The sequence below is a fragment of the Orcinus orca genome, chromosome 1 (genome assembly GCF_937001465.1).
Source record: "Orcinus orca chromosome 1, mOrcOrc1.1, whole genome shotgun sequence".
NCBI classification, from domain to species: Eukaryota; Metazoa; Chordata; class Mammalia; order Artiodactyla; family Delphinidae; genus Orcinus; species Orcinus orca.
In genome coordinates, this window is record NC_064559.1 from 100,032,458 (window position 1) to 100,045,772 (window position 13,315).

The window sequence follows — 13,315 nt, forward strand, 5'->3', positions numbered from 1 at the left end:
CTGTAAGATACTTCATTTAGGGGAATTCCCTGGCGGTCCAGTGGTTAGGACTCTGTGCTTTCACTGCCGAGGGCCCAGGTTCAATCCCTGGTTGGGGGACTAAGATCCCACAAGCCGTGTGGCGTGGCCAAAAAAAAAAAAGTCACTTCATTTAGAGGGAAAGGTTAAATAGGCTCTTTGATTTCCCCTCAAGAAGTTGTACAAAGATAGTATATAAAACCTAATTGTTGAGCTGTCTCAGTCTGCTTGGGCTTCTATAACAAAATATCATAGACTTAAACAACAGAAATTTATTTCTCACAGTTCTGGAAGCTGTGAAGTCCAAGGGCAAATTGCCAGCAGATTCAGTGTCTGATGAGGACCCACTTCCTAGCTTATAGACAGCTGCCTTCTCCCTGTGTGCTCACATGGCCTTTCCTCAGTGCATGCTCATGGTAGAGAGAGAGAGAGAGAGAGATTTCTCTCTCTCTTCCTCTTCTTAGAAGGGCACCAATTCCATTAGGAGGTTCTCACCCTTCTGACCTAATATAAACCTGTTTAACTCCCAAAGACCCTAATTCCAAATACTGTCGCCCTGGAGGCTAGGGCTTCAACTATGAATTTTGAGGGGACACATTCAGCCCATAACATGGGCTAAGTAGAGTAACAGAAAACAATGTGATCTAGAGTCTTATGTCCTCAGGTTTAAATCCTCTTACTACTTAAGAGACCTGAGGAAAGTTCTTTAACCCCTCTAATAAAAATAACACCATCTTTATGGAGGGGTTTGTGAGGATTATGTGAAATAATGTTTACAATTCATTAAGCACAGTTCTAGAAACCTTCCTAGATCTCAGGATATGGTAGCCATAATGAGGGAGTAAAAGTAGGATGATGGCAGTGATAGAGAAGAAAGAGGCCATGATATATTTGGGCGGGGGGGGAAACTAGGTTGATAAACCATTAGCATATAGCAGATATACACATGATGATTGAGTCAGTGATGCTAATGAGAGATGGTTATGCTATTGTCAGAGATAGAAAGTGTGGAATCTAACTGGTTTGGACATAAAAATTATGATTTTGATTTGGGACCACTGAGTTTTAAATGACATTGAGATTTCAAATTGGAAATGTCTAATTGAGACAAAGGAGATAGAATTTGTTGGTTTTAGTAACATAAGCATATTTATAGCAAAAAAAGAATTAATGAACTTCCCATCAATGCTCCTTGTTCTAGATAGCTTTCCTAGAAAAAGACAGCTGCTTTCCCAGTCTCCATCTCTAGTCAACTGTCCTGCGGGCTGAGGGAATCAGCGTTTCTGCTTTAGCGTGCCAGTTGGGGAATTCCCCCTTATGTACATCACTGTAAATTCACATCTTGTCATCGTACATATGTACAGTTGTACATAGTAGTAATAGCTTGGTGTTATAGATAGCTGATTTTTTTCACTCACAGATATTTTATATATGCACTTTTATGTATCACTGTGATCCAAAAGCTCATCCTTTTTAGGTTAGTATGTCACAGTTTGTCCTTCTTCTGTTGTTCGTTATTCAAGTTATTTTTAATGTTTTGCTATTAAAAATGGCACTACTATGAAACTCTTTGTGTAGATTCCCTTCTTTGTTAACCCTTAGAGTGTATTCTCAAAAGAAGAAATACCTGTACAAACTATAAGGACATATATATAATTCTTACTGTATACTATCCAATAGCTGTCATGAAATATTGAGTTAATTTTTGGTATCACCACCAATATATAAATATATTTATTTCCCCATAGTTCCACCGCCTTTAGTTATTAACGTCTAACTTTATTTCTAGTGCTTTAGTATTCTGTTGGTTTAATATTTTAGAGTATATGTCCTTAAAGTTGTTTAAATGTGCATCTCTTTAGATGCTAAAATTTCTGTGCTTGTTTGTATGATATTTTATTGTCTGTGAAATTACTATAATATAGCTGCCTCATTGCTTATTTTTTCTCTTTCTCACAATAGTCCAAGGAGGTAGGTGATAGTTTTACATTGTACAGATGAAGGAACCTAGATTTTAGATGGTAAATTGCTCCAAATTACATAAGACAAGTGACAGAGACAGAATTTGAACCCACATGTGTTTGATTCAAAAGTCATGTTCTTTCCACTGTACCACACTGCTTATTGTATATGTATTGATAGTCTTTTAATCTCTTAAAAATTGAAATTTGAACATTTACCTTTACATAATAACATTGGTTGCCTTTATATCATTTAGTATGGGTGTCACATTTATCCTTCCCGTTATGTTGTCATTGTTCCAAAAAAAACCAAAACTTACCCCTAAATAAGAAATAAACAGGGCTCCCCTGGTGGCACAGTGGCTGAGAGTCCGCCTGCCGATGCAGGGGACACGGGTTCGTGCCCCGGTCCGGGAAGATCCCACATGCCGCGGAGCAACTAGGCCCGTGAGCCATGGCTGCTGAGCCTGCGCATCCGGAGCCTGTGCTCCGCAACGGGAGAGGCCACAACAGTGAGAGGCCCACGTATGGCCAAAAAAAAAAGAAATAAACACTCAGACACAATACTGCCAACTTTGTGTCATGAGAATATGAGCACTACATCATCATGCAGCTAATGAATGTGATTAATGTATAAATAACTAAGAAAAATTCAAATGTTATTCGGTGGGTGCTTCCTTATATATTTAAAAGTAACCCTCATAAAGATTCAGTTAAATGGAGCTATCTAAAATGTAGGATGGCGGGCTTCCCTGGTGGCGCAGTGGTTGAGAGTCCACCTGCCGATGCAGGGGACACGGGTTCGTGCCCCGGTCCGGGAAGATCCCACATGCCGCGGAGCGGCTGGGCCCGTGAGCCATGGCCACTGGATCTGTGCGTCCAGAGCCTGTGCTCCACAGCAGGAGAGGCCACAACAGTGAGAGGCCCGTGTACAGCAAAAAAAAAAAAAAAAAAAAAAGTAAAATGTAGGGTGGCTTTGTCTTACCTGTCTTTGTATTCAGAGTTCTGTAAATATTTAAGGGGATGGGGGAGTTAAAGGATTGGCAGGATCCACTTTCGCATCCATGCAAGACTCATATGTAGAATTGTACTTACTTGTAAGTAGCCCAGGGAACACTTGATTCAGGACTATATTTTTTAAATTTTTATTTATTTATTTATTTTTGGTTGCATTGGGTCTTCATTGCTGAGCGCAGATTTTCTCTAGTTGCGTCGAGCCAGGACTACATTGCGGTGCGTGTTCTTTTCCTTGCAGTGGCTTCTCTTGTTGCGAAGCACGGGCTCTAGGTGCATGGGCTTCAGTAGTTGTGGCACATGGGCTCAGTAGTTGTGGCTCGAGGGCTCTAGAGTGCAGGCTCAGTAATCGTGGCGCACGGGCTTAGTTGCTTCATGACATGTGGGATCTTCCCAGACCAGGGAATCGAACCCATGTCCCTTGCATTGGCAGGCGGATTCTTAGCCACTGCACCACTAGAGAAGTCCCAGGACTATTTTTAAAACAAATGATGGGGTTTTACAGTTACTTCAAATAAAGACTTTAAACATTTGTCCTCTTTTCTTCCAAACAATTTCTAGGAATCACCAACACTGTTTATAAATACTACAGATCTTCCTTGGTGGGTATTTGTTTCTGTACACCATCCATATCAAACCCATTGCTGCTCCAGAACATTCCTCTTTCCCTGGAACAGAGTCTTGTCATTCATTTCAAGCTTTTTTTTTTTTTTTTGCAGTACACGGGCCTCTCACTGTTGTGGCCTCTCCCATTGCGGAGCACAGGCTCCAGACGTGCAGGCTCAGCAGCCATGGCTCACAGGCCTATCCGCTCCGCGGCATGTGGGATCTTCCCAGACCAGGGCACGAACCCGTGTCCCCTGCTTCGGCAGGCGGACTCTCGACCACTGCACCACCAGGGAAGCCCTCAAGCTATTTTTTAATGCTGTACCCATTTGCTCATAGCACATACAGAGCCCACTCCTTCAGCTCTCCAAAAGGACAGACATGGCGTGTAACAAAACTGAATACTTAGGGGAAGATAAATGTATATTACCTGGTGAGACTTATGCCACCAGTGGTGATTACTTTCGGAGTTCACAGGCCCTAAACTAAACATCAGGGCCCCTGTCTAACTCCCTGTTAGAGTCTATCTATGCTACTTTGTTGAGAGCACTTCACTTCCACTTGCCCACCAATGAGAATCTCTAGGAGCATTCACCTTTTGCTCTAGAACCCTGGTTCCTCAAATTCTTGGTCCCAAAAAGTTGGGATGGAATGATCCTCTCCCCCACCTCCAAGGCTTACTCCTTCCTGACCTAGCATGATTCATAGTAGGAACATTCATTTCATTTAAGTGAAAACACATTTCCATTTACAGGAATGGTCTGACCTCCATAGCTAGTGAAGTCAATCACATTAGTACATTTCTCAATGATTGTTTAATCTTAAATCTTACCGTGTAAGAGAAAGAGCAATCAGATGATCTATATTTAGAGGGGGGAAAATTCTCTAATTTTTCAAGGGCATTGTGACCACAGGTAATGGCAATTTACATTGCTAAATCAAAGTCTTCCCATGTTAGTTTGCAGCATCTACTTCCAGATTTTGGTAACTTTATGGTTTTGTTTTCCAGACAGTGAATGTTTATATACATGTTTATACAGTTAAAGGGCTTATCTTGGTCATTTATCAAAACAAACAGAATAGGACTTCCATGGTGGTGCAGTGGTTAAGAATCGCCTGCCAATGCAGGGGACACGGGTTCGAGCCATGGTCCAGGAAGATCCCACATGCTGTGGAGTAACTAAGACCGTGCACCACAACTACTGAGCCTACGCTGTAGAGCCCATGAGCCACAATACTGAGCCCATGTGCCACAATTACTGAAGCTCACGCACCTAGAGCCCATGCTCCACAACAAGAGAAGCCACTGCAATGAGAAGCCCGAGCACCGCAACAAAGAGCAGCAGCAAAGACCCAATGCAGCAAAAACTAAATTAATTAATTACTTTTAAAAGCCATGAAAATGAATAAGCCTTCTGAAGAAAAGAGGAGTGATGAATATGCCATGGGAAGTAGAGAGGAGAAAAGGATCCCCGTTTAAAAAAAAAAAAAAGACAGGAATTGTTATTGTAAAGGTGGGAAGTCCATTATCATAAAAGATCAACAAAGCCGAAAATAGTAGGACAGTTCTAGGAGGGGTGTTCGTCAATATCCATGCAGCAAAGAAATCAGCAAAACAAAGAATAACTGTGGTGAATTTGACAGTAAGGCAGTGTCTTTACAAGTTAAGCTGATTGTCTTAATTTTTTTTGATATATTTTTATTCTTCTTTTATTTGTTTATTTATTTATGGCTGTGTTGGGTCCTTATTGCCGCACGTGGGCTTTCTCTGGTTGTGGCGAGTGGGGCTACTCTTCATTGCTGTGCACGGGCTTATCATTGTGGTGGCTTCTCTTGTTGTGGAGCATGGGCTGTAAGTGCACGGGCTTCAGTAGTTGTGGCATGCCGGCTCAGTCGTTGTGGCTCGCAGGCTCTAGAGCACAGGCTCAGTAGTTGTGGCACACAGCCTTAGCTGTTCCGCAGCATGTGGGATCTTCCTGGACCAGGGCTTGAACCCGTGTCCCCTGCATTGGCAGGCAGATTCTTAACCACTGAGCCACTAGGGAACTCCCTGATTGTCTTAAATTGAAGTATAGTCCAGTGGATATTTTCTCTGCTTACTGCTCATTTATATGATTTGACACTGTGGGCTGTTTGCCCTTTAGATAAAGATAATATTTTTTTAATAAATTTATTTGTTTTATTTTTATTTATTTTGGCTGCGTTGGGTCTTTGTTGCTGCACACAGGCTTTCTCTAGTTGCGGTTAGCAGGGGCTATTCTTCATTGCGGTGCGCAGGCTCTTCATTGCGGTGGCTTCTCTTGTTGTGGAGCACAGGCTCTAGGTGCGTGGGCTTCAGTAGTTGTGGCTCACAGGCTCTAGAGCGCAGGCTCAGTAGTTGTGGCACATGGGCTTAGTTGCTCCGTGGCATGTGGGATCTCCCCGGACCAGGGCTCGAACCCGTGTCCCCTGCATTGGCAGGTGGATTCTTAACCACTGTGCCACCAGGGAAGCCCAAGATAATATCTTTCTGAAGAATAAATCAAACAACCCTGTAAGTACTTTAAATTTTTATTTATTTATTTATGGCTATGTTGGGTCTTCGTTTCTGTGTGGGGGCTTTCTCTAGTTGTGGCAAGCGGGGGCCACTCTTCATTGCGGTGCGCAGGCTTCTGTCGCGGCCTCTGTTGTTGAGGAGCACAGGCTCCAGAGGCACAGGCTCAGTAATTGTGGCTCACGGGCCCAGTTGCTCCACGGCATGTGGGATCTTCCCAGACCAGGGCTCGAACCCGTGTCCCCTGCATTGGCAGGCAGATTCTGAACTACTGCGCCACCAGGGAAGCCCCTGTAAGTACTTTAAATTGTAAACTGTGGGATTCCCTGGTGGCACAGTGGTTCAGAATCTGCCTGCCAATGCAGGATGCACAGGTTCGATACCTGGTCTGGGAAGATCCCACATGCCACAGAACAACTAAGCCTGCGAGCCACAACTACTGAGCCCGTGTGCCACAACTACTGAAGCCCACGCACCTAGAGACCATGCTCCGCAACAAGAGAAGCCCACGTACCTCAACGAAAAGTAGCCCCTGCTCACTGCAACTAGAGAAAACCCACTCACAGCAACGAAGACCCAAGGCAGCCAAAGATAAATAAGTAAATAAATAAATAAATATTTTTTAAATTAGGAAAAAAAAAAAATCCCCCTGCCAATGAAGGGGACACGGGTTCAAGCCCTGGTCCAGGAAGATCCCACATGCACCACAACTACTGAGCTTGTGCCCTAGAGCCATGACCCACAACTACTGAGCCCACATGCTACAACTGCTGAAGCCCGCGTGCTTAGAGCCCATGCTCCACAACAAAGAGAAGCCAATGCAATGAGAAGCCTGCGCACCGCAATGAAAAGTAGCCCCTGCTCACCACAACTAGAGAAAGCCTGAGCGCAGCAACGACGACCCAACGCAACAAAAAATAAATAAATAAATTTATTAAAAAATAAAATGGTTATGATGGTAAATGTTATAGTAAATTTTATGTGTATTTTACCACAATTTTTTAAAAAATCTGTAAATGGCTATGAGCTACTTCAAAACAATAGTGCAATGTAATCATCAAATTATTAATTCCTCTATGGGTTACAGTTCATATATTCTTAGCTCAGAACTAAATATGATAGTGTTTACCTAGGATGCTGAGTGGACAATTAACTCATTAATTTATAAGAAGCATCAGTGTTTGCACTTTGACTTGGAAATTTTCAGTATTATTTTTGAACTTAGACATTATTACCTTGTTAACTTTGTTAACCAATCTAACCTTACTAAAATAAAAATTAATCTTATGCATTTTTAAAATTCCTATGTAAAAAATGGGTTCATGAAGGTTATGTATAGTGTTAATTGACATACAATTATTCCTTTTCTTTCTAGAATGATCTTTGCTGAGTGTTCCCCCAACACTTGCCCCTGTGGTGAGCAGTGCTGTAACCAGAGGATACAGAGGCATGAGTGGGTGCAATGTCTAGAACGATTTCGAGCTGAGGAAAAAGGTTGGGGAATCAGAACCAAAGAACCCCTAAAAGCTGGGCAGTTCATCATTGAATACCTAGGGGAGGTTGTCAGCGAACAGGAGTTCAGGTACGGTGGTAAATGATACTCCAGTAAAATGGCAAAGTTACCAGATTAGTATGGAAAATGAAATATTTGAAATTTACTTTCAACTTAATCATTAATTGGCTTTCAATCATTTCTCTCCTCTTTAGGAATAGGATGATTGAGCAGTATCATAATCACAGTGACCACTATTGTCTGAACCTGGATAGTGGGATGGTGATTGACAGTTATCGCATGGGAAATGAGGCCCGATTCATCAACCACAGCTGTGACCCAAATTGTGAAATGCAGAAATGGTAAGAAAGCAGGGGAAGGTGAAGACAAGACTCCAACAGAGCAGAAAGCTTTGAGGACATCCAGAGACTGATCTTTCCACAATTTTAGTCAGCTTACACAAAGCAGCTCAGGCAATTCCTTATTAAACCAGATCCTCCAGGTAGAGAGTAATCTCGTACTATTTCTCCACACTTCATCGTAACTACTCACTCCCAGAAGAATGTAATATTTATGTGTGTGTGTGTGTGAGATAATACCTAATATTTATTGACTGCTTACTATGCGCCAAGCACTGTGTTATGTGGTTCTTCTCACATCCATACATTTAGCATATTTATCACATCCTCACTGGATTTGTTACAATGAGAAATAAAAGTAATAGATTATAATCTAATTGAGAATGAAAAAAATGCATCTGAAAAATAGTTCAGAAAAGATAACATGATAGGAGAGGATTCTGAGAAGATGATAGAGTAGGAAGCACAAGGAATCTGTCTCCCTTTAGACAATTTCACTAGCAGAATATGTTTGATAAAACTCTTTTGGAACTCTGGGGTCTGTTGAAGGCTTGTAACGTCCAGGGGAAGTTTTAGATGGTCAGTTATGGATCATTTCAGTCAATTTGAGGTGTTAGCACAGTAGCAGCTACTCATCCCTACCCATAGCTACATGGCAGGTAGCTGTGCAAGTGTTCCTGAAATATCTTGCATACAGCTTGCAAATGCTAGGCCTGTTCTCCAAATATTAGGTACCTATGCTTTGATTGCTTCTTCTGATCACAGAGGTGCAAAGAAGCAGGCAGCCACTGTGTACCTCCACCATTGTTGCAAGTCCCTCTCCCTCCAGCTAAAGTGACTCCCAGGAGATTTTAAGGGTGCCCTCTTTTCGCCACCTTCATTTTTTGCTTTTCCCCTTTTGGGACAGAAATTAAAGACTAAGACGTTCAAAAACAACTGCATGTATGAGGGGAAATAGACAGTGACTGCCCATATCCAACGAAAAGATTGGAAAAGACATAAGACACTAAGTTTACACCTGAGGCTGATCCTTGGCACAGAGACAGCCTACAGCAATCAAAATAACAAAAAACAGCAAACTGGATGGAGAATCTTTAATTTCCAGAGTTACCACATTATTCAACTCAAATGTCCAGTGTTCAAAAAAAAAAATCACAAGGAATACAAAGACACAAGAAAGTATTGTCCATTCAAAGCAAAAAAATAATTCAGTAGAATTTGAACCTAAAATGGACTTAATGGCAGATACATTAGACAAAGACTTTTAAAAAGCTGCCCTAATCATGCTCAAAGAGCTAAAGGAAATTGTCATGAAAAAAACTTTCTTTCATGAGAAAGTCATGAAAATGATGTTGGAACAAAATGGAAATATCAGTAAAGAGATAGAAAGCCTAAAAAGAAACCAAAAAGGAATTCTGGAGCTGAAAAGTACAGTAATTGAAATGAAAAACTCACTAGATGGATTCAAAGGCAGGTTTGAGCAGGCAGAAGAAAGAAACAGTGAACTTGAAGATGAGGACAATGTAAATTATCAAGCCTGAAGAATAAGAAAAAGATTGAAGAAAAGAGAGCCCTAAGTGACCCGTGGGACACCATCAAGCAGTACAACCATATGCATTGTGGATGTTCCAGACGGAGAAGACAGATACAAAGAGGCAGAGAGAATATTTAAAGAAATAATGGTTGAAAATTTACCAAATTTCATGAAAGATGTGAATATAAATATCCAGGGGGGAAAAAATAAAATCCAGGAAGCTTCCCAAACTCCAAGTAAGATGAACTCAAAGAGACACATCCCAAGACACGTTATAATCAGACTTTCAAAAGACAGAGAAAATCTTGGAAGCAGCACGAGACAAGCAAATCATCACATACAGTAGATCCTCAATAAGAAAGTTTGCAGATTCCTTATCAGAAATTTTGGAGGCCAGAAGACAGTGGGCCAGTGTATGCAACATGCTAAAATGATTCCTGTATGTGGCAAAACTGTCCTTCAAAAGTGAGGAAGAAATCAAAACATTCCCAAATAAACAAAAGATGAGGGAATTTGTGAGTACTAGACCTACCCTGCAAAAATGCTCAAGGGTCTCCTGCAAGTTGAAATGAAAGGACCCTAGACAGTACTTCATGCCATATGGATAAATAAAAAATCTTAATAAAGGTAAATACATGGGCAATTATAAAAGCTAGAATTTTGTTACAGTGGTTTGTAACTGTACTTTTTGTTTTCTACATAATTTAGGAGACTAATGCATTTAAAGGAATTATTAGTTTATTTTTTGTGCACACAGTTATAAAGGTGTAATTTTGTGATACTGAAAGGAGTAGAAAGAGCTGTAAAGGAGCAGAGTTTTTATATGTTAATTGAAGTTAAGCTGCTATAAATAAAATTATAGTGTTATAACTTCAGGATGTTCAGTGTAATCCTCATGATAACCACAAATGCAGTAGCTACAGACATGTACAAGAGGAAATTAAGAAGGAATTTAAACATTTCACTCCAAAAAATTAAATACTATAGAAAACAGGAATTCAGGCAGTGAGGGACAAAAAGCTATAGGGCATATTGAAAACAAATTGCACAATGACAGAGGTAACTCCCTCCTTATCAATAGGCAAATAGAGTAAACTCTCCAGAAGTGAATGGAATTCAACATCATTTATAATAAAAGCTCTCAGCAAAGTGGGTAAAGGAATGTACCTCAACATAATCAAGGCCATATGTGACAAGCCAACAGGTGGAAGTTTGAAAGCTTTTCCTTTAAGATCAAGAAGAAAACAACGATGCCCACTACTACCACCTGTATTCAACATAATACTGCAAGTCCTACCTAGAGCAGTTAGGCAAGAAAAAATAAATAAAAGTCATCCAGTTGAAAAAGAAGAAGTAAAACTGTCTCTATTTGCGGATGAAATAATATTATATATAGAAAACGCTAAAGACTCCACCAAAAAATTTTTGAAACTGATAAATGAATTCAGTAAAGTTGCAGGAGACAAAATCAAACATAAAAATTAGTTGCGGGGACTCCCCTGGTGGTCCAGTGGGTAAGACTCCATGTTCCCAATGCAGGCGGCCTGGGTTCAGTCCCTGGTCGGGGAACTAGACCCTACATGCCGCAACTGAGTTCACATGCTGTGACTAACAATCCCGCATGCCGCAACTAAAGATCCCGCATGCCTCAACTAAGACCCAGCGCAGGCAAATTAAATAAATAAAAATATAAATAAATGAATAGTTAATAAAATGCTTATTTTAAAAAAAATCAATTGCATTTCCATACGCTAATAACTATCAAATTTTTTTTTAAATCCTGTATGCAATAGCATCAAAAAGAATAAAATACCTAGGAATAAATTTAACCAAGGAGGTGAAAGACTTGTACACTGACAACTGTAAGATACTGATGAGAGAACTTAGAGAAGTCACAAATAAATGAAAAGATATTCTGTGCTCATGGATTTGAAGAGTTAATATTGTTTAAATATCCATACTACCCAAAGCATCCTACAAATTAAGTGCAATAAAAATTAAATTCTAATGGCATTTTTCACAGAAATAGAACAAATAATCCTAAACTTTTTGTGGAACCACAAAAGGCCTCGAATAGTCAAAGCAGTCTTGAGAAAGAAGAACAAAGTTGAAGGCATCACACTTCCTGATTTCAAACTGTATTACAAAGCTGTAGTAATCTAAACAGTATGATATTGGCAGAAAAACAGATTCATAGATGAATGGAACAGAATAGAGAGCCCAGAAATAAACCCATGCATGTATGGCCAATTTATTATAGAGGAGCCAAGAATATACAACGGGGAAAGGGCAGTCTCTTCAATAAAGGGTGTGGGTAAACTGGATAGCCACATGCAAAAGAATGAAACTAAACCACTATCTTTCAACATACACAGAAATCAACTTAAAGACTTGAATGTAAGACCTAAAACCATAAAACTCCTAGAAGAAAACAGAGGGTAAGCTCCTTGACATCAGTCATGGCAATGATATTTTTTTGGTTTTAACACCAGGAGGAAGGCACTAAAAGCAGAAATGAACAAGTGAGACTAGTCAAACTAAAATGTTCTATACAGCACTGAAAACCCTAAACAAAATGAAAAGACAACCTGTAGAATGGGAGAAAATATTTGCAAATCTGATAAGGGGTTAATCTTCAAAGTATATAAGGAAATCAAACAAGTCAGTTGCAAAAAAAAATCCAATTAAATATAGGCAGAGAATCTGAATATATATCTTTTTTTATTCAATATTTATTTATTTGGGTACACCAGGTCTTAGTTGCAGCAGGCGGGATCTTTAGTTGCAGCAGGCAAACTCTTACTTGCGGCATGTGGGATCTAGTTCCCTGACCAGGAATCGAACTTTGGCCCCCTGCATTGGGAATGCGGAGTCTTAGCCACTGGGCCATCAGGAAAGTTCCTGAATATATATCTTTTTAAAGAAGACATGCAGGTGGCTAACAGGTACATAAAAAGGTGCTTAATGTCACTAATCATCAGGAAAATGCAGGTCAAATGCACCTCATAGAATGGCTATTATCAAACAGACAAGAAGTAGGAAGTGTTAGGAAGTGAAAAAAAGGAAACCCTTGTGCACTGTTGGTGGGAATGTAAATTGGTGCAGCCACTATAAAAAACTGGAGGTTCCTCGGAAATTTAAAAGTAGAACTGCCATACAGTCCAGCGATTCCATTTCTGGGTATTTATCTGAAGGAAGTGAAAACACTAACTCAAAAAGATATCTGTACTCCCATGTTCATTGCATGATTATTTACAGTAGCTAAGACATGGAAACAACCTAAGTATCCATCAGTGTGGATGAATGGATAAAGAAAATGTGTATATCTACAATGGAATATTATTCAGCCATAAAAATGAAGGAAATACTGCCATTTGCAACAACATGAATGGGCCTTGAGGGCATTATGCTAAATGAGAAATCAGACAGGAAGACTAGTACCACATGACCTCACTCATGTGCAGAATCTTTAAAAAACAAACAACAACTGTTAGATACAAATTGGTGGTTGCCAGAGTTAAGGGTTTGGAGGCTTGGAAAAATGGGTGAAGGTGGTCCAAATAAAATAAGACATGAGGATGTAATGTGCAGCATGGTGGCTATACTTAATACATTGTATAGTTGAAACTTGCTAAGAGAGAGAATCTTTTATATATATATATAAATTTATTTTATTTTATTTATTTTTATTTTATTTATTTTATTTTTGGCTGTGTTGGGTCTTCGTTGCTGCACACGGTCTTTTCTCTGGTTGCGGCGAGCAAGGGCTACTCTTCGTTGCGGTGTGTGGGCTTCTCA

The 13,315-nt window shown here is 40.1% G+C and overlaps 1 protein-coding gene across 5 annotated transcripts in view; it reads left to right on the forward strand.

The window, feature by feature from the left end:
* ASH1L (ASH1 like histone lysine methyltransferase) overlaps positions 1-13,315 on the forward strand; it is a 214,309-nt gene that overhangs the window by 169,452 nt on the left and 31,542 nt on the right. For all 5 annotated transcript variants that reach the window (XM_033414639.2, XM_033414638.2, XM_004284597.4 and 2 more), the window contains 2 exons: positions 7,508-7,714; positions 7,840-7,986. In XM_033414639.2, coding sequence (XP_033270530.1) covers positions 7,508-7,714; positions 7,840-7,986 — 354 coding nt within the window. The remainder of the gene's footprint in view (positions 1-7,507; positions 7,715-7,839; positions 7,987-13,315) is intronic.